A 22322-nucleotide genomic window follows, 5' to 3' on the forward strand; every position below is an offset into this window, starting at 1 on the left:
TCATGGGATGACTTTGGCAAGAATATAGAAAATAAATATCAAGAAGGTGACAAAATATTCTGGAGGTTGTTGAAAAAGCTTAGGAATGAGTGCTATAAAAGGAGTTAGAGATGATAAAGGTGACATGAAAACAGGAGAAAAAGATATCCTTGAAGTATGGAGTAATTACTTTGAAAAACTGCTAAATGAAACAAGCAGTGATGATAGCACAGTGGTAACAAACACTGACCAGGCATGCAGTGAGGAATACATATCCATACTTGAAGTAGAAAAAGCCATCAAAGGCTTGAAATGTGGAAAGGCAGCAGGAGTAGATGATATTCGACCAGAAATGCTGAAGTATGGTGGTATAAGAGTCTTACAGTGGCTGCACTGCATAGTTCAGAAAGCCTGGACAGAGGGACGAATTCCCGATGATTGGAGTAGAGCTCTCATAGTACCCATATATAAAAAGGGAAATACAACTGAATGTGAGAATTACAGAGGTATTTCCCTACTGAGTGTTCCTGGCAAGATCTATGCAAGTATACTTGAGAAACGGTTGAGAAGAATTGTGGAAGAAAAGCTTGGTGAAGAACAAGCTGGATTCAGGCCAAATAGAGGCTGTCAGGATCAGATCTTCACTTTACGACAAATAGTCGAGAAAGGATGGGAATATAACAAAGATCTGTATTTAAGTTTTGTCGATTTGGAAAAGGCGTATGACAAGGTGCCAAGAGAGAAGCTATTCAATACGCTGCAGTTATATGGTGTCAATGGGGCATTATATCAAGCAATACTTAGTCTTTATTTGAGTTGTAAGTCAGCAGTTAGAATTGAAGGAAGTACAGGATGATGGTTTAATGTTAAATCTGGTGTGAGACAAGGATGTACATTATCCCCTCTGTTATTCATTATCTATATGGATCACATTATGAAGGAAAGTGGTATTAAACATGATATCAAAATTGGATATGTTAATGTCAGCTCTTTGCTTTATGCGGATGATGTTATACTTCTAAATAAATCCGCTACAAGTCTGCAAGATTCTCTGACTAAATTGAATAGCTGTTGTAATAGATATGAAGGTCAGCAATAAAAAGACAAAGCATTAAAAAGACAGGTAGAATCATTGAAAATGTCAACTGTGTTGTGAATGGAGAACCTGTGGAACAAGTAAAGCATTTCAGCTATTTATGCAAGATTTTTAGTGAAGATGGTAAATTAAATATAGAAATAGACAACAGAATCAGCAAAGCTGGTATGGTGGGAAGTCAATTGAATAAATTCATATGGAATAAGAGAGAAATTAGTCGGAACACTAAATTAGCTGTATACAAGACTGTGTTCAAACCAGTTTTAACTTATGGATCTGAGAGCTGGGTCAGAAGTAAAACACTTGACCAAAGACTAGAGACCGCAGATATGAGAGTCCTGAGAAAGATTATAGGCGTGAACAGATGGCATCAATCAATCAATGGCAATATCATATTAAAAACGAGGATATTAGGAAAGAACTTGACATTGTCAGCATCCAGGAATGCGTTAGCAGAGCTAATCTCAGGTAGTATGGTCACTTAAACAGAATGGGCGAGGAAAGATTAGCAAAACAAGTGTTCTCTGCCAGGTTGGCAGCAAAACGACCCAGAGGAAGACCAAGATATAGGTGGATTGATACGGTACAAAGTGCCTTAGATGATAGAAATATAAGATCTGATAATGTTGGAGTCTTGACAAGTAACAGACTGATTTGGAGGAAAATTGTAAATAGGAAATTAATAATGATGTAATTTTTTTCATGTAGTACTATCATATCCTGTACACCCCTTGAGGGTACATGTCAGGAATTTGATGATGATGATGGCTGCTGTAAATAGTTTAGATGAAATGATATCTCCTTAACTTCCTTTTTATAGGAAATTTCAAATATATAATTTTCTAGTTGGGATTTTGATATATTTATCTTATTACATATATATAATCAATAGTGCTGTAGATTTTTCTGAATCTCCTGCTTGTTCTGGAAGGTGGAAAAAATCTAATATATTTTGTATTCTGTTGGTAATGAGTTTTGAAAAATTACTAATATTTCATTAGTAATTTCAACTGAGCAACAAGAGCAATATATTTATTGATGTCATTAAAAAAAAAAAAAAATACAAACATTGGTTAAGACATACAACAGCAGAATAGCCATGGATGGAAAATATGAGGTTTTATAGTTGAAATTGTCATCATAGTTAAAATTTCTTGTTAACTATAATATGTTCATCTTGGTTAAAGCATTTCCATTAAAAAATGTTGAAAATTTCACAATGGTGAACATTTCTTAATGGACTGATGAAACATTTTGGGCAAAATTTGGAGGACACATGCATGCATGTGATTCTTTATGAACAGATTATGTAACAATTTTTTGGAAATGAGTTTTTGCAAAATAAAAACTATTTAATACTTGCACTTGCTTTTAATAAAACAAAGTGAAAATACAAAACCAGTGCCTCAAAATATTCTGAAACAGTGTTAGTGTGTGTATATATATGTTCATATTTATATATACTGACTTAGAACCGAGAACTAGAATAACAATTAAATTTATTCAAAACGCAACATGTTTCATTAGATTGTCCAACTTCTTCAGGCCTTGAAACATGGAAAGCAAATAAAAAACACTATAAGAAACATCGTATCACTATAAAATTCAGTTAGCTTTGAACTGTAGCTACAGTCCGTGTCGAAGTTCTATTGTTGGGTACCTGCGTGCGTCTGATTTCACGAGTGTACCAATATCGGATAGCAGAGCTGAAAGAGTCCAGTTGATTATAACTAAGTTTATTATTTATATGATGAAGGTCCATAACAATTTCCTTAGACTCGACTATGCAGCGCTCCGCCAAGGCATATATGAAGGTTTGAAGTTGTTGTCCAGTTTATCTCATGTTGACGGCCTTCATCATTTGTGTTTACTGAAAACAGTACATGGCTTGACAGGGCACTTGCTCTAGTTCTTTTATAGGCCATGTCCCTCTGGTGTTCTTCCAGACATGAGGATGGATTTTTCAGTTTGCCATAGTATTGTTTCCCGCATTCACACATGATTTTGTACACTCCTGGGAATTGTAGATGGTTGTGAGCTTGTTTGTATTTGCTTAAAATCAATCTTAGTTTAGGAAGAGTAGAGAAACAGGTTTTTATGTTGAACTTTCGTAAAATTCTTCTTAGTTTCGTGGAGAGCGAGCTGATATATGGTAAGGAGATATAACCTTTGAGGTTGTCTTGTGTTTCTGAGTTGTTTTGATGACGGCGGTATAGATGCTTATTAATAGTTTTCGACGAGTAGCCATTACTTGTGAAGGTTCTTTGCAGATGTTGTAGTTCATTTTTTAGCTCTTCATCATCTGACAGTATAGATCTGGCACGATGTGCTAGAGTTGAGATGATACCCACTTTCTCTTCAGGATAGTGATGTGATCCGAATGCGTAGATTTTCTAATGATATCTATCCGAATGTGTAGATTTTCTAAAGATTGAGATTTTTATAGAATCTGATGTCTTAGTAAGTCCAGGAAGGGAAGAGATCCATTTTCTTCAACCTCCATTGTTAATTTGATGTCTTGGTGGAAGTTGTTTAAATGATTTAAAAAAGACTGAAGGTTATCAGTGCCATGTTCCCAGATAAGAAATATGCCATCTACAAATCTCAGCCAAATTTTTGGTTTAAGAGTAGCTGAGGAGATTGCCTTTTGTTCGAAATCTTCAAAAAAGATGTTAGCTAATATAGGAGACAGGGGGTTGCCCATTGCCAATCCCTTATTTTGTTTGTAAACTTTTTTTTTATATTGAAAGTAGCCAGAGTGAATGCAATGTGATAGCAAGGAAAACATCTTTTTTGAAATCTTGTTCTTTAAAATATCGATAACCTCTTGAGTTGGAACGTTTGTAAAGAGAGCCACCACATCAAAGCTCACCATGATATCTGAAGGCTGTAGTTTTAAATTTTTGATTTTCGAGACGAAATCTGTTGAGTTTTTTATATATGAAGAAGAATTTCCTGTAAAACTTTTTAAGGATGAAACCAGAAACTTAAATAAGCTGTAGGTAGGTGAGTCAATACTATCTACGATTGATCTCAGTGGGCAGTTTTTTTGTGTGTCTTTGGGAGACCGTATAACCTTGGGATGAGTGGATGTAAAGAGCGAGCGGCAAGTTGTATGTTTCGTGGAAGTTCCGTGGCTTTTTGTAAGAGGTTGTTTGTTTGTTTTGTTATGTATCTCCCTCGTTGGATCTCTCTCAGTTTCCAAGTATGCATCTGATTCTAATAACGCCAAGATTTTTCATGGTAATCTGTTTTATTTAGCACTCCAGTTGCGTTGCCCTTGTCAGCTTGTATGATAACAATGTTTTTGTTATTCTGAAGACTTTTTATGGCTAGCCTTTCGCCAAGGGAGATGTTGTCAGATGGAGGTCTTACATTGTTAATCGTAAGCATTGCTTCCATACGAAGTAAATACAGGAAGTAGTGACGCAGCTTTCTCCATCTTAGTTAAGAACATTTCCTTGGGAATAGTTTTAGGTGCAAGGACAAAATTGAGACCTTTTTCAAGAATTTCTTCGTCATGATTTAGAACATATGACGATTGGTTTATCACTAATTTTTTAGTTCTTTCATGAAGATTATTAGGGTTGGTTGTTCTTGTGTTGTCTTTAGCAAATTAAACTTTCTGATAAGTTTATGTTTGTTTAAGTTTTGAGATCTGAATGCCCGACGTGTACTTATTTCTTGAACGTGATTCCATGACATGCAGTCTAAGGAAATCGCTAAATGGTTTTCTAAAGATGATTTTTAAGAAAAGAGAAGAGCTAAATTACGTTTGGTATCGTTAATCCTCTCTCCTAAAAGTTCTAGTTTTGCTTTTTGGTAGATTCTGTGTGCTTTTTCACTGGTAATGGCTTCTCTAAATTGTAAGAATTTAGGAAGAACAGAAGAGAACTTACAATGTTTCAGGAAGATAAGTCTGTTGATAGCGAGCCCAATACTCTTAAGTGTCTTCTCATAAGCTTTCTTAGGTTGGAAATTATACCCGTCAGAAGGGATATGATATTCTGTAATATTAACTCAGAATTGGGATATGTTCATATTTATATATACTGACTTAGAACCGAGAACTAGAATAACAACTAAATTTATTCAACACGCAACATGTTTCATCGGATTGTCCGACTTCTTCAGGCCTTGGAACATAGAAAGCAAATAAAAAACACTATAAGAAACATCGTATCACTATAAAAACGCCTATTATAAAATTCAGTTAGCTTTGAACTGTAGCTACAGTCCGTGTTGAAGTTCTATTGTTGGGCACCTGCATGCATCTGATTTCACGAGTATGCCAATATCAGATATCAGAGCTGAAAGAATCCAGTAGATTATAACTAAGCTTATTATATATATGATGAGGGTCCATAACAATTTCCTTAGACTGGACTATGCAGCGCTCCACTTCGTCATGGTATATATGAAGGTTTGAAGTTATTGTCCAGTTTATCTCATGTTTCCGGCCTTCATCATTTGTATTTACTGAAAACAGTACATGGCTTGACAGGGCACTCGCTCTAGTTATATATAGAGAGCTCTTCCTGTATATATATATATATATATATATATATACACAGGGTGGCCATAAAATAACTTTCCCTCTTTGGAGGCATCTGTAGCTAAAACCAATAAACGGAATGAGACCAAATTTTATATTGAGACTTTTGAAGGTATGGGGAGATGATTTCTGCAAAAAAAAAGATTTAGCACCAAAAGTCGCCGATAGGGGAAATTTTGGCGCTGGCGAAGCCGAAAACAAGCAGATAATTACATTAATTACGAGTGCTTGGACCAGTACTGGTCTCTGTGTCGTCGAACGCCGCAGTAGCAACGTCTGTTACTGCCTCTTCTTGCACTGCTTTCTGTCCTCTGCCAGGTCTAACTCCTAGTGATCCAGTTTCTTCAAACTTCTTAATCATAGCTCTCAGTGCTACAGCTGGCATAGGACCTGTATGCAGGTAATGAAGCCTTCTAAATTCTCGAAGAGGCACTACGGCATTGCACTGTTTAAGGTAAAACAACTTAACAAGTAAAGCACGCTGAGGCAAGGTAGGATGCATATTGAGCACAATTCGTCAGTCATTCGAATAACTTCCTGAACATTCCCAATCCCTTTTTATGGAATTGGTGACGCTGCTGTCGCGTAACCATAAAATTTGCATATTCTTTTTACCTGCATTTACTGCAAATATTTGACTGCTTTTGGCTCCACCAGCACCAAAATTTCCCCTATCAGCAACTTTTGGTACTAAATCGTTTTTCGTGGAATTAATCTCCCCACTTTGAAAGTCTCGATATAAAATGTGGTCTCATTCCATGTATTAGTTTTAGCTACAGATACCTTCAAAGAGAGAAAGTTAATTTATGGCCACCCTGTATATATCAGCCTGTGAATCTCAGAAACAAATGTCAGTATTAAGAGAGAAAAAAAATACATTGTCATAAAGTGAAATAGTGTACTTTCATGCTATAAACTCCTTCCAGCAGAATCCTACAAGGATTAATAATGCTTTTACAATTTCTTATAGCTGCTTTGATCATTCAATCATGATCTTTTTAGTGTAATGTTGCATCCTAAACTAGCAAGCAATTTTGTATATACATATACAAAATTACTTCTCTGCACAGTATCCAAGATCCTTTCGAGTTTTATTTAAAATTTCCTTTGGAGAAAGCTGTGATCTTCGTCTTACAATAGTATATCCAAGTTTACGCAATACACTTCTGCAGTTTTCCTGTATCCGAAGCACCTCTTTAAAATCTAACCGATGATACCAGTTTATGGCTGCTCGAGTGGAATTGCGAACTGTCTTATAGGCAGATGTTTGATAATAACCAAAACGTGAAGACTTTGAACTGATCCCATGAGTGTGGGTATCCAAGAAATGTAGAACTTCTTTAGGAATCAAGTTGATACCGAGAAACTTGAAAATCTGCCTTGTTATTTGTGGAGGTGACAAAGCAAGATCCTCATATCGTAAGAGCATATACCGGTTTGGATATTTTCTTTGAAGTGTACAAACATACTTCAGATCATATTCAACAACTCCACAAAATGAATGTGATGAGAAACAGGTCTTTGACTTATCACACCATCTTGCAATATCTGTTTGCATACGTGAATTCATTGTACCACGAGGATCTCGAATAAGATGGATAACTTTTAGATTTAGATCATTATTCTCCTCTAAAAGCTGAAGTGCTTGCTGAAGTGGTAACCGTATAGTCTTGATGATTCGCATAGTTGTAGACCTACACTGTGAACCCATGAAACATGCATCATAACAAAGAGCTCTGGTTCGATCTTTGGAAGTACAAGCTTTCCAGTAGTGTGTACTACGCTGAAGAGTAAATAAATTGTTATAGGCCCATTCTGGAAATGAATCCCAGTCTCTGTAATTACAGCTGAAGAGATCACGTGTTAGCTTTGTGGCTAGAGACATTTGTGATGCATTTATCTTACCACCAATATAATGCAGAGGTTCAAAATGGTAGAAGGCATCTGAATAGCTCTGAAGTAAGTCCCCAAGGAAAGAAGAGCCACTACGAGCATAAGATAGAATGAGGACATGAATCTCAGAATGGTTGGAACTTGTTTCTGTGGTAGATCTTGAACAATCTGTAAATTAGAAAAATGAATGGAAGAAATAAATGTTTATACATAACATATATATTGCAGAATTTATAATACATCACTGAACAAAAAAGTACTTAAAGTACTGGAGACAAAATTATATCTTCACTTAGACTTAAATTTAAAAAGGTTGTTGAGCTAAATATTGCTCATAGAAGCTATGACAAAGACAAATGGTATAAAAACAGAATGTGTATGACAATGAAGTGAGTTAAAGGCAGGTTACTGGCCTAGTAGGCAGAGTGGATAGCATACTTGCTCTCCAACTGAACATGCCCAAATCAGGATTCAGATCCTGCTTTGAATATGGATGTTTGTGAATATTTTTAGGTGGGAAATGAATTTCATCACCTGGTATTGACATACATGAAAAGAAGACAAAGTTTGTTATGGTTGATAGACCAGTTCAGGACACAACAGTATATGGGGATTTAAAATAGGAAGCAATCACTACTTAGATTGAGTGTGATAAAAATGAATTTCATATTGAAAAATATGAAAAATCAGTCAAGAAGCTTTCAGAGGTGAAATGCAAATATACAAATAACTGAACTGGAAGAAAGAAAAAAAAAACTTTTAGCCAACATTGATGACAGGTATTTTGTAAAGATGACTTCCAAAATTTGAAAAAGTCTTAATTGATCATTCTGTTGAGCCTGAGTTGATGGAGCAGAATTTTACAAGGCTTTTGCTGCATTTTCTCTCACTGGACCCTATGATGTGTGATGACTGCATGCTCAAGGTTCAGTTTTTATGTATTTGTGCTAAGTATCTTATCTCATCATGGTATGTGAGGTTATAAAAGCATGATATAGTGTAAACTTCTGGATAGGAAAATTATTATTATTATTATTAGACACCTCCAGGGAGTCCAAAGACTCATCGAGGGAGGGCACCTGCTCTGCAGCTCTGTCTCCACCACTCAATCCACCAATGCCATCTACCGCTGACCATCACCACTAGTTTTTCCACAGACAATCACAAACATCATGCCCATGGCGGGATTTAAACCCACAGCCTTTTGGTTGGAGAGTGGATATGCTAACCACTTGGCCAGCCAGGCCGGAAATGGCTACATCCATTTCTGAAAACTTCATATGTTTAGAGTTGGTAGCATAATTACTGGCACCTGCGAGACAGTTATAAGATGAATGTGTATTTATTGCTTTAAACATATACTGATGTGTCTAACTATCAATCTATAGTTAGACACATCAGTGGTGGTGAAGATTTTAGAGAAGTTGATAATAACTCACATACAGAAATTAGCAATTTGGTCATATTTTATAACAATGTTGCAGTTGAGTTTGATAATGGAAATGGATACACTGATACTATTAGATTTTGCTAATGCATTTGATTTGATAGTATACCATATGAAAGGCCATTGCGCATAAACTAGAAAATATGGGACTGGAATATAAACTGTTGGCTGGGATAAGTTGATAGTTGATGGAAGAGTATCAAAAAGTGGTATGCTGTGGGTATGAATATGTCAGGTTTAAGGTGATCAGAGGTGTATCCCAGGGATCACTCCTTGGACCATTGTTGTTCAATCTATGAATTAATAATACTAAGAAGGATTTGACAGGAGATGTTCAATTGTTTTCTGATGATATAAAGATAAACAGGACAATCAAGGATGCAACTGATCCAGTACTTATATTTCCAGCCTATTTATATCAATGATATGAATAGGCTGGAAATGTGGACAAATGATAATGGTTCAATTCATTGTTAGAAAGTGTAAATACGTATTTTGGTATGATGGGATTTCCAATGGCATATATTGACAAGGTTACACTACAAGAAACTGATGAGGCTAGGGATCTTGGTATTATAGTATACAGAAATTTGAAGTTCTAAAGTCACATAGCAAAAATCACAAATACAACTCAGAGGATAATTACAATATCAAAGCAAACCTTGACATGTATTTATATTTGGATTATGAAATGTATATTATGAAGACAGATTCAGGGTATATGGAGTGCAGACTGGTTAACAAGAGAAAGATGGTTAATATGACTGTCTGATGAAATTTTGCATTTTATGGAAGGTGGGGAGTGAGCACAAGGAACATCCACTGTAGTTAAATTTGTTTGCAGTGAAGAAATGGATAAGAGCTAGATTTTTCTCCCACAGAGAAGTGAATGGAATAGTTTGCCTGCTGAAGTACAGGTATCCCTCAATTGACGTGGTTAATTAATCCCTATCAAAATATCAAAATCGTGTTAATCAAATCTAATAATCAATGGTAAAAATTACAATTCGTCCATGATCGATTACTGTATTAATAATTCGTTTTATATGGCACTCTTTTAGGAAAGATAAAAAAATGAATGCAAAGTAAATGTTTAATAAATACTTGTGCCTACATTATTTACTGCAATTTTTTTTATCAAAAGAAGTTATCAAGAGTGGTTTGAACAGTTTTAGTTTTTTTCTTATCGGCATAAATTCTACAATAACAAGCAAAATGACTCTCCATACTTCGGCAAACAAGCAATAAAACATAAAGAAAAAAACACTGCAAATATGATACATGATGGTACAAATTAAGTGGATATTGAATCCAACATTATTTCATAGCTGAATATAGAAACAAGAGTTTTGTGCCGAATATATAGAAACTAAAAGTTTCGGCAGATGCAAGCATAAGCAACCTTATCATATTTTTAAGCTCCAGATCACTTTCCTTAGTATTTTCTATAATGTAAAGCACATCTCCTAGAGGACATGTATGATAAATAAGCCTTTGGCTCACTATTTCAGTAATACATGATGGGTTATTTATTTTCAGTTACAATCTAGAAATTATTGAACAAAGAATAAAAAAAAAAACTAAACCATTCTATACTGACATCAGAGGTTGCAGTATCTCTCAGATACAATTTACTGTCAAATATCACAAACCTTTACATAACATTAAACCAAACTGACAGCAAAAAAACTGCAGAATATCACTCATAACATATGAATACACAGCTACTCATGACCTCCAAGCTATACACTGAATTGTGTAAGAACATTTATATTAAACATTTTGCATGTATCTGTCAGATCAGCTGCGAGCTCCGCAGCATTAATCAAAACTCTTGCTACGTATATCAAGGGATTGCCGCAATTAATATCACCACGTTAAGCAAAACTGCGTTAAGCAAGGGATACCTGTAGTGAGTGCATTTAATGTGAATGAGCTTAAGAGAAAGTATGACAACTGGCATGAGTGATGTATAGCCTCCCTTGAGTTCTTGACTCCCTGACAGTCTCAGATGATAATTTGAGGGTAAGGGGGAACTTGAAAGTTCTGATAAACACCTAGAACAAAAATGATATTAAAGCAACTGATATAACCACAAGAAAGAACATACTAGTAGTAGAGTTATGAAGGCAACTTATGTTCTGATATCCTCATATGTTCTTTCTTCTGGTTATATAAGTTGCTTTAATATCATTTTTGTTCTAGATGTTTATCACAACTTTCTGATAAACATCTAGACCTCCAGATTAATAAAAATAACTTCCTCTTCTCAACACATCCTATTCAGAACATCAATCTCTAACAGGACTCAAGGGAAAACAGTGTTGGAAAAGTGGTAGTGATCTGTAACAAAAACAGGTTATTTTAAAGAGACCATTCAGATTATGCTGTTTTAAGCCAAGACTCTCGACCAAACAACTAGATCAGCAGACCAAATTTCAGAATAAGACCTCATTTGCAAAAGTGAAAAAGAAAGCTTCATCAGTATGCCTTAAAGATTCAGAGTGACTGATAAATGGATGTGGTATCCCTATTCACCAATTTCCTCTTAAATGATGCACTTCTGAGGAATGTTCAGCAGATCATCAAGCTGTTTGGCACTAATGAATACTTTTTCTACTCTCCTTTCCTTCAGGGCTACAGCAATCATTATGAATAATGATTGCTGATTTTAATTTTAATTAAAATATTAAAATAAAAGGTTAAAATTGACATTTTAACCTTTACATCAAGGTCATCTTCAGGAATACATATATACATTGATTGGAAAGAAGTGAACGGACACCCCCATGAACAAGGTACATCGAATAGCCAGTATAAATTGGAAGAATATGATACGCCCAAGTTAGTGCAACTGGGTCTGGAGGAAATGGCTGCAAGAAAGGAACTGATGGAATTTGAAAGAGGCATTGTAACTGGATGCTATGTTGCAGGCCCATCTGTTTGGCAAATTGAGCCATCCCAGATCAACAATCAGTGATACCACACTGAGATGGAAGCACAGAGAGTCGAGTGCAAACTACGACACTCACCAAACATGATCGTAGGATGCTACAAAGGATAATATGTAAAACTGCCATTCATTGGCCAACATGTTGAATGTGGAGTTCCAGGCCTCAACTGGAATATGAATCTGCAAAAAAAAAAAAAAAAAAAAAAAAAAAACACTCAGAACCAAGGCTCACAACATGGATTTCCACGGTAGAACTGCAATATGCAAGTCCCACATTACCTGAACCAACATGCAATATCGTCTTCAGTAATGCAAAGAGTGTGGTATGATGTGGAAGCTTGGAAAGCTGTGTTATGGAGGTGACAAATCACTCTATACCCTCTACTGAGCAGACGGATGGTGTGTGTGTGTGATGGATGCCCAATAAACCTCTCTTACAGAGTACATAACCCCAACTATGAAATTCAAAAGTAGTGGTGGTATGGTTCTGTTTTTCCTGGTTTGGCCTCCTCTGTGGTGCCACAAACACTGAATTCCAAGAGGTATCTGAACATTCTGAACAATGTAATGCTTTCTACTTTGTAGCATTTCTACAGAACTGACTATTGTCGCTGTAGGAAGTTTTCAGTATTGAGACCACATTGTAATATAAGGAGTTTAAAATAAACAATTAAAACCCGACAAGTTTCGTAAGACTTACGTCATACCCAACAAAAGCCTATTAAAGATTAATTACACAGATATTTTTGATAACGTCAACTGTTAAATAATTGATAAACCAGAATATAAATGATATATTTATTACTGTATGCATGTTGGACCATTGTTAGTTATTGCTATCACGTTCTGTGGTATCACATATGCTGTATCCTAGGTCCTTGGCAGTTAAATTTTTGATGAAAGCAGACCATACTTGATGCAAAATTAAGCCTTGATTTTTATTGCATTGTCTGAAATGTGCTCCTTAACTATGGAGTATAATTTAATCCATTTGAAGAACAAAACAGTTATTTAATGAACACTAGAATAATATCCAGGCAACTTGGATTATTTATCCTTTACTGTTTGACTCTTAATTTCTTCGAATGCATATATACCTGAACCAACAGTAAAGTAAATTATTTATTTTATTTATCAATAATATCAATTCAATGTTGACTAGCATGCATAAATATTCTCTTTAATTCAAGTAGTTAAACTCAGCAACAAAAAAGTGCTGACAGATTATATGGATTTTTTCAGTTGAAGGTGAGTTAGCCGTTCTCATATAGAGATAGCAGGGTTTTCCCTCCCAGGAACTCGAGATTTTCATCCCACATACAGACAAACCAGGCACGAGTACGCATGCAATTTACAGACAAAAAATACTAGTGGTGCTGAGGATGGTAGATGGTGTTGATGGAGATGATGATGACAGTATTAGCAGTTCTGTGTAGGTGGTGGAGATGGTGAGTTGTAGAGTAGAATGCTCTCCCTCGATGAGTCTTTGGACTCCTTGGAGATGTCACGTAATAATAATAATAATAAAGCTATGTACATGAATATATCACTACAAGGTGCTATGGTTTCAGCTAAAACATGTACAGATGTATGAATGCATAATACTCTCTTCAAAGAGAGCAGCTTAAGTTAAGCTTACTACACACACAGCCAGTCTTATCACAAAACACAAAATGGATTATGGGTAGTGAAGCTTGTGCTGTCCTGATAAATACACTTACTAGTATGTAAATATACAATGCTTACCTTTTCTTGATGCAGTGGTTATATTTTTAGAGTGATGATCTAGAAGCCATATTCATGTGTTCTTGCACAGAAAAATAATCATGTCTTATCTGGGGTTTTTCATCCCACAAGCAGGCAAACCGGCCCCATGAACACACGGATCTACAGCCATAAATACTTACCCCCCCATGAGGGGGCTGTCCTCACTCACCCCAATAGGGACGAGGCAGAAAAGGGAGGAAACTCCATATGAATAAATAAATAAATTTCAGTGATAATCAAATATGCTATTTACAAGAAAAAGAGAATGATATACTTCACTTATGCATAACTACTTCTCTTTAAGCAAAGAAATAAACTGCAAGTCAGTTAGATATACATATTATATTATTATTATTATTATTACTCCAAGACCTCATGGAGTCAAAGACTCATCTGGGAGGTCCTTTTATCACACACACATCTCATCATACCGTGTCTTAAACACATTCAAACTCCTTGCAGACACCACACTTTCAGGCAAGGCATTCCAATCATTCACAACTCTAAATGAAAAAAACCTGCCTCTCACTCCCCTACTCACACCCTCTTTATACAGTTTCAAGGGATGACCTCTGGTTCTCCCCTGATCTCCCACTATTCTCTGTAGAACTTCTCTGCCATTGATCTTCTAACAACCCCTTACCAACTTGTAGGTCTCTATGATATCTCCCCTCTTCCTCCTGTCCACCAGACTCTGCAAATTACATCTTCTCAATCTTTCCTCATACTCGACATTCCAGAGGTCAGAAACTACCTTAGTCAGTTGCCTTTGGACCCTTTCCAACATCTCTTCATCCTTCTGCAAACACGGTGACCAAATCTGGGCACAATAGTCCATGTGTGGCCTAATCAAAGCCTTATACAACGGAACAAGAATCTCCCTACTTCTACACGTCAGTTTCCTCCGCATCGTTCCCAAAAGCCTTTGTGTTGTCTTCACAATTTTGGCGATGTGTCCCCTAAATTTTAGATCCTTACCCACTATCACCCCCAGATCTCTTATTTCCTCTACCTCCAACAATATATTCTCACCATGCATAAATTCTGCATCCCATCTTTGTTTCCCAAATTTTAAAACCTTACATTTTGCAACATTGAACTCATATCCCCATTTCCGTGCCTAATCACTCAATTTATTCAAGTCTTCTTGTAAGGCCACAACATCTTCACTACTCTTTATGGTTCGTCCCAACTTTGCATCATCTGCAAACAACTGAATATCTCCATCCAAATCTTCGCCAATATTATTAATATACAAGTTAAACAGTAATGGCCCTAAAACAGACCCCCGAGGCACTCCACTAGTAACTTTCCTTTTCCTGGATATTGCATCCCCATACGCAACTTGTTGATACCTATCAGATAGCCAGTCTCCAATCCAATGTACTAATCTAATATCCAACTCCATCTGCTCTAGTTTGACTGTCAACATGAGGTACTCTATCAAAAGTCTTTGCGAAATCCAAGTATATTACTGTGTATCCTTCTCCTCTGTCCAAGGAAGCAGTCACTTTATTGTAATAAGTAAGTAGATTACTAAAACATGACCTCCCTTTAGCAACTCCATGCTGCTCAAAGATAATACCATTGTTGTCAACTCAACTCTGGATCCTAGTTCTCACAAGCTTCTCCAACAACTTAACCCAACACCTGACACACAGATAGGCCTATAGTTTGATGCTTGAGTTTGATCACCTCCTTTATGAAGTAGCACAATCTTGCCCTCCTTCCACTCCTTAGGAACTTGACCAAGTGCAAGACTCATATTAAAAAAATATGTCAAGGCAGGTGTCAACTCCCTGGCACATTCCTTCAGAATATGCGGTAATATATTATCAAGTCCCACAGCCTTATTTACATCTAGTTTACTCAACTCCCCAAACACCTGTTGCTACTTACAGTCAGTCTCTCCTCCCCATCATCAACTGCTCTCAATCTCTCCATGAAGTCACATTCACAAGATTAAAGATCTTTATGAACTGCTCATTAAGTATCTCCACCACACATTCTGCAACAGCTGTCTTTATACCATTTTCTCCAATCAATGTCATCCTTCCATAATCATTCCATATGTGCATATTTTCTCCCCACCAAAGGTCGGGCATGGCCAATAGCATCCTATGAAGCAAATTAGTGATGCCTTAATATACTATAGTGAGTTGTAGTTTAGCTTATCTCCTCTTTGTATATGTATATACTGCATTTCCAATATCTCTCTAAGATATTGAAAAGGAATTGAACATTATTAGTATTCATGGTTAATAGTACCTGAAATGCTTTAATAGAAAACTGAGATGTTAAAATCTGAAAATACTGCAGCAAATAACAGATAATTTGGAACAAAAGTTGGAAGCTAGTGATAATGTAAACTTGAGGAAATGCTGATGTAGACAGAGCATTTCTGTAAATTAAAGATGCCAAGAAATTATATTCTTGGTTTAATCCTTTGTCCAAGTGTAAGCAAACAAAATTTGTGCCTAAACTATTTTGGACTGGGCAACTTGTATATAGAGGCTAATGACTTTACATCACTTGCATTGGTATACCATAATGAAAAGCACATATCCTTGCAGACATGTATAATGCTATGCATTATGGGAAGGGTTACTACCCAGACCGATTTCAACCTTTATTGAAGTCTCATCAGTGGGAGCCAGACCCAGAGGTGATACCAAGGTTGAAGTTATGTTCAAGTCATATTTCCATATATAAGTAGCCGAAAGATGTCACACCTTATTACCAAAATACTCTGAATCTATGGTTCTTATTTTTCCTCTCTATTTGAAAAATCAATAATTCTTTTATTTTAAATTATCATGAAGATTTTTTAATTATTAGTTTCAAGTGGTATATGATATTTATACATTTATTATATATATATATAATGTTTAGATTTCTGTGCTTAATATTTTATATTTCAGTAGTGGGCAAGATCTGTCATTTCTTGAATGCTCTCAGTGACCAATGTGCATAAGATATGTATACTGCTGGAAAGAAGTCAATGGACACCATAGTATGAGGAACAAACAGCCATAGCACCCACCTTAATAAGATGCAGGACCTCCTTTCAATGTGAAGATTGCACCAATTCTACATGACATACTTTCCACAAGCATATGATAGTGATCAGTGCGAATGAATTTTACACCATTCTTCTTGTAGGCATGTAATGAGATCCTGGACTGTTGTGGGATGGATGTTCAATATGATTGACATCAGGGCTCTGTGGAGGCCAGTCACACATGGTAATGTTCATGTCCACAAACCACATAGTTACAGCAGTAACCTTATGACATAGTCCATTGTCTTGCTGAAAGAGACAATAGTCAATTCTGTAGAAATGCCACAAAGTAGGAAGCACTGCATTGTTCAGAATGTTCAGATACCTCAAAGTTCAGTGTTTGTGGCATCACAGACATCCAATGCCAAAGCAGGAAAAATAGGACCATACCATCAACTGCCACCTCTGAATTTCATAGTTGGGGTTATGCACTCTGGTAGGAGACATTCACCAGGCATCTGCCACACCCATCCATCTGCTTGCTAGAGGGTGTAGCATGATTTGTCACTCCATAACACATAATGGAGGATGTGGAAGCTTGGAAAGCTTCTATGTCTCCCACAGTACATGCTCTTTGCACCACCTGCTGCATGTTGGTTTGGGTAATGTGGAGCTTGCATATTGTGGTCCTACCATGGAAACCCATGTTGTGAGCTTCAGTTCTGAATGTTTTTGTGAGATTCGTGTTCCAGTTAATGCCCAGAACTTTGCATTCAATGTGTCAGCTGATGAACAGTAGTTTTTACATATTATCCTGACAGTAGCACTTGCAGTTAATTCCCTCTGCTTCCATCTCAGTATGGTACCACTGATTGCTGACATGGGACGGCCCAAGTTGTTAACAATTTACCAAACAGATTGGCCTGGAACATTGCATCCTATCGCAACACCTGTTTCAAACTCTGTGAGTTCCCTTCTTGGAGCTATTTCATTCAGACAGAGTTGGACTGATTTAGGAGCATCATATTCCTCCATATACTGGCTACAAACATGTGACTTGTTTAATCCTTTATCCAAGTGTAAGCAATGTTTGCTTGCACTTGGATAAAGGTTAAACTAAAAATATAATTTCTTGGCCTCTTTAATTTATAGTATAACCAAGTGAAAAAACTTGGACCATCCCTTATACTTCTTTTTGTCTCTCCATTTCATTGTTATTTTTACACCTCCATACCAGATTTTGTCATGCTTCATCGTATACTGCATGAGTTAATTTTTGAAGTGTTTTGTTAATTTTGCTAAGCAGTGTATGTTGTCAAATTCAGTGTTATTAGTATATTCTTTTTTAACTCAGATTTTAGCCATAATAATAATTCAAAGTATGATGAGTGCAATTTTTAAGAAAAACACAGGTAGTATAGGTCTACTTCCTTTATAGTTTGACAACTGCACAATAGGATAACTCATTTCATTATTCTTACATGCAAGAATTAAACATTGCACTTAATGCCAAAGTAATATTTTTACTAATTAGAAATTGTGTATGACAAATACTTACTATAGGATGAAAGTAAATATTGAGGATGATTTGGAAATCTGCCAATAACAGACATGTATATAATTAAGCATACAACACAGAAGCTGCATATCCCTCCAATTAAACGTACTCCCACACTGGTATGATCAGTTATCTTCATTGTGTCTTTATTTTTCTGAAAATCAACATTCTACATTAAGATAAAGCATTAGTCACATTCTAAATTTAAAATAAATTACAGAGGTTCTTATTCTCTAAATCTCTCTTTCTCTCAGAAAAGATAAGTTATGCAGATAAACCCTTCCTTTAGGTAGTAGGCTTAATATGGCCTCTGCCAATTATTGTAGCTTTTATAAATTTAATTTTGAGAATGATAGAACAATTTACATTAAATTGTAGAAAGGATACAAAGACGGATGACAAAGATGGTTTCAGGACTGTACAAGGATAGTTACGAGGATCGGTGCTGAGGGAATGTGGACTGCAGAGGTTGGTGGATAAAAGAAGGAGAGGTGATATGATTGAGACTTTTAAACTGTTGAGAGGTGGTTACAGGGTTGACACTGGGGAGTTCTTTCGCTTGGTTGAACAGTGGGAAGGAGTGATGATAAGAGGCCATCCCTGGAAGTTACGAAAGGAAACTGTGAGCAAGAGGGTGAGGAGTGGTTTCTTTGCATGGAGGGTGGTTGAACCGTGGAATGCATTGCCTGATGGAGTGGTGAGAGCGAGAATGGTCAATGAGTTTAAGGAGTGGTATGATAGACTTAGTGTTTCTTAGGGGGGGGGATCTCCCCTCGATGAGTCTTGACAGACTTTATGTTCTTAGGAAGGACCTCCCACGATGAGTCTTTCGACTCTATGGAGGCCTGAATAATAATAATAATAAATCTTATCTCTACAGTCATTGGACTGTGGATAAAAGATTAAGTAGGTTTATTCTTAACCCTCTCAAAGACATTAGCTGAAAAAACATTGATGACAGTCTTGTAACTAGATCAAATAGAATTAAAAAAAAAAAAAAAAAAGTCCTCATTACTTGATACTGATGCTTACCACCAAATTAAATACAATTCAACTTCCAGAGCTAAGAAAGACCATAAAATCACTAAAGAAAGTGATATCCATGCAACCAGGAAATCAAAAAAGTCAAACTATGAAGCTGCTGCATATTATTTTGATGTGTATGCAGCTACTGCATATTATTATTATGCAACAACAGCTGCACTCATTAAAATGTGATTTGATGGTCAAATTTTTACACAATAATTGATGTGTGGTCTAATTAATATCTTATGCAGTAATACAACTCTCTTTATCTCTACTTGTCTGTATGCTCCTTAGAAGTATTAACTGCAAAGCATTGCATCCCAAAATGCAGCAACTTACAGTTAACATTAAAACATTTCTTCAGTTCACATGAAAACACAAGGAAATAATTAAACAATATTTATTTCAAGTCATATATTTCTTCTTCTCTTCAAGGATTAGGCATTAGTCTGTTCTGGCTTCATTGGTCTTTCCATCTTGCAGCTGGTCTTCCTCTCTCTTTCCTTTTAGTCTATATTTATCCACTTTTGGTAGCCAATATCTTTCCATCCTAAATAAATAGATGCTCTTTCCACTCCTCTCTATATTTCTTAATCTTTTGGTTTACATTGTAAATATATAGCTCTCTTTGGATGTCTTCATTTTTTACATGGTCCAATTTGTGCATCCTTTAATTGCTCTTAAAAATCTAATTTCTGCAGATTGTATTTAACTTTCATCTTTCTTTTTAACAGTCCCCATTTCTGAACTATACAACAGAGTGGGAATGGCCATTACTGTATAAAATTTTAGTTAAGTTTCTCATTTTATTTTATTTTTTTTATTCAGTATCCTTTTAATTGTTCCAGATTTTCTGAAATTTCTTTATTTTTTCATCTATATCTATATTCTTTAGATATGTTCTTATGCAGCCCAAATAATTAAACTATGTCACCTGTTCTATTATTTTATTTTCAATGACTGTTTTCGATCTAACATAATCTTGACCTTTAAATGCTGTGACTTTCGTTTTCTTTTGTGAAATTTTTAAATTGTATTGTTGGCTTATTTTGTTTAATTCATACACTGATTTTTTTAAGGTCATCTTCATTGTTTTGTAATATAATCTAATCATTTGCATACAGCATTGTATTGATAACAGTTCTTCTGGTAACCATGAATTTCATCACCCAGTCTGAGACCACCGCCCTGCATATTGGAGACCTGAAGTGGCTTGAAAAAGTTCTATGTTTGGTCTCTAGAGCAGGGTTTCTGGATTATGTAAAAAATAAATATGCCAAAAATATGTAAAATTGATAAAAATAGAAAAAAATCCTTAGCTCACCATTGATACAAAATGCGCTATAGCCGAGGTGGTCAACTATGTATCGTTTTTGAGCCAAAATAATTCCGGTAAGACTTAGAAGAGCCGCAACCTTTGACCAATGCGATAGTAGGGGAGTAAGTGAGTGTCACATGGCAAGGTGGGTGGTGGAGAGGTGGAGATGCAGAAGCTATGCCTGCCTGCCACAACATGTTATTTACATTTCCGCCGCTCATATATTGGTATCGTTCAATATATTGTTGCGTGAGTCCATTGATAGTGCTTGTAATCATTGAACTCTTTTTCAAGTGCTTAGAAATGTCACATAAAAATGGAAATATGAAGAGGAACATAGAAGTTTTAGGCCAGAGTGAGAAGAGGAGTTTCTTTTTGTGAAACAACAAAGTAAACCAATGTGTGCCATATGCCAAATAACACTTGCACAATTAAGCCAGCAATCTCAAGCATCATTATGATATGCATCACAGTAATTTTAGTAAAGAATTTCCTCTTGGCTCTGATCTGAGGTGAACTAAACTTTCAACTTTGAAAGAACAACTCCATGGTCAGAGTAAATTGATGTCCATATTTACTAAAGAGGCTGATGTTACTATCGAGGCTAGTATTTTAGCATTTAATATTGCACAAGCAAAACGTCCATACACGGAAGGAGAATTTGTCAAGAAGAATATTGCACAAATAATTTCAGTTTCAAACCAGGATAATAAAAAAACTATTCAAAATGACTGAACAGATCCCAGTCTCCAGGCATACAACTGAAAGGAGAATTTCCATTATCAATGCTGACATTGTAAATAACTTATACCATAACTTGAAAAACTGTGCTGCATTTATTATTATGGAGTCAAAAGACTCATCGTGGGAGGTCCTTCCTGAGAAACACAAAGTCTATCATGCCACTCCTTGAACTCATTGACCGTTCTCACTCTCACCATTCCATCAGGCAATGCATTCCATGGTTCAACCACCCTCCATGCAAAGAAACCATTCCTCACCCTCTTGCTCACAGTTTCCTTTTGTAACTTCCAGGGATGGAAGTTATGAACAGATTCCAGTCTCCAGGCATACAACTGAAAGGAGAATTTCCATTATCAATGCTGACATTATAAATAACTTATACTATAACTTGAAAAACTGTGCTGCATTTAGTGTAGCTTTGGATGAATCTACAGATATTCAGGACAAACCACAACCAGCTACATTTGTCTGCTTTGTATCTCATGACCTGGACGTCAAGGAAGAGTTATTGGACTTGATAGCATTGAAAGATACACCATGTAGCTCTGACATCAAAGAAGCTCTCGATGTTGAACTTACAAAAGTTTCAGTATCGTGCAAAAAAATCTTGATTTATTTGCTATGATTTTTTATGTTCTATTGTTGCATTGGCATTGGTGTAGATGATGATGGTAGTTGCAGTTCGTTATTGTTGGTGGATTTGAGTGGTGGAAATGGAGAGTTATGGAATAGGTGCCCTCCCTCAACAAGTCTTTGGCCTCCCTAGAGGTGTCACGTAATAATAATAATAATGGTGCTCCAGCTATGAGGAGTAAAACTAAAGGGCTCATGGGACTCTTTGAGAATGATGAATCATATCCTGCTTTCCTACCTGTACATTGCATTATTCACAGGTAGCATCTAGTTGCCAAGTGTTTTAAATTTGAACACGTAACGGAAGTAGTTCTAAGAATTGTCAATTTTATTCATTCAAGTGCTAAAACAC

General features: G+C 36.0%; 1 protein-coding gene across 1 annotated transcript in view; it reads right to left on the minus strand.

Moving 5' to 3' along the window:
• Positions 1-6684: 6684 nt before the first annotated feature.
• Positions 6685-22322, minus strand: part of LOC150095718 (carbohydrate sulfotransferase 1-like) — a 64197-nt gene continuing 48559 nt past the window's right edge. The window contains exon 2 of the mRNA XM_090409946.1: positions 6685-7691. Within this exon, the coding sequence (XP_090266072.1) occupies positions 6685-7691 (1007 nt within the window). The remainder of the gene's footprint in view (positions 7692-22322) is intronic.

This window comes from Typopeltis vanoorti, chromosome 20 (genome assembly GCF_054136105.1).
Source record: "Typopeltis vanoorti isolate ZY-2024b chromosome 20, IOZ_Tvanoo_1.0, whole genome shotgun sequence".
Lineage (NCBI taxonomy): Eukaryota > Metazoa > Arthropoda > Arachnida > Uropygi > Thelyphonidae > Typopeltis > Typopeltis vanoorti.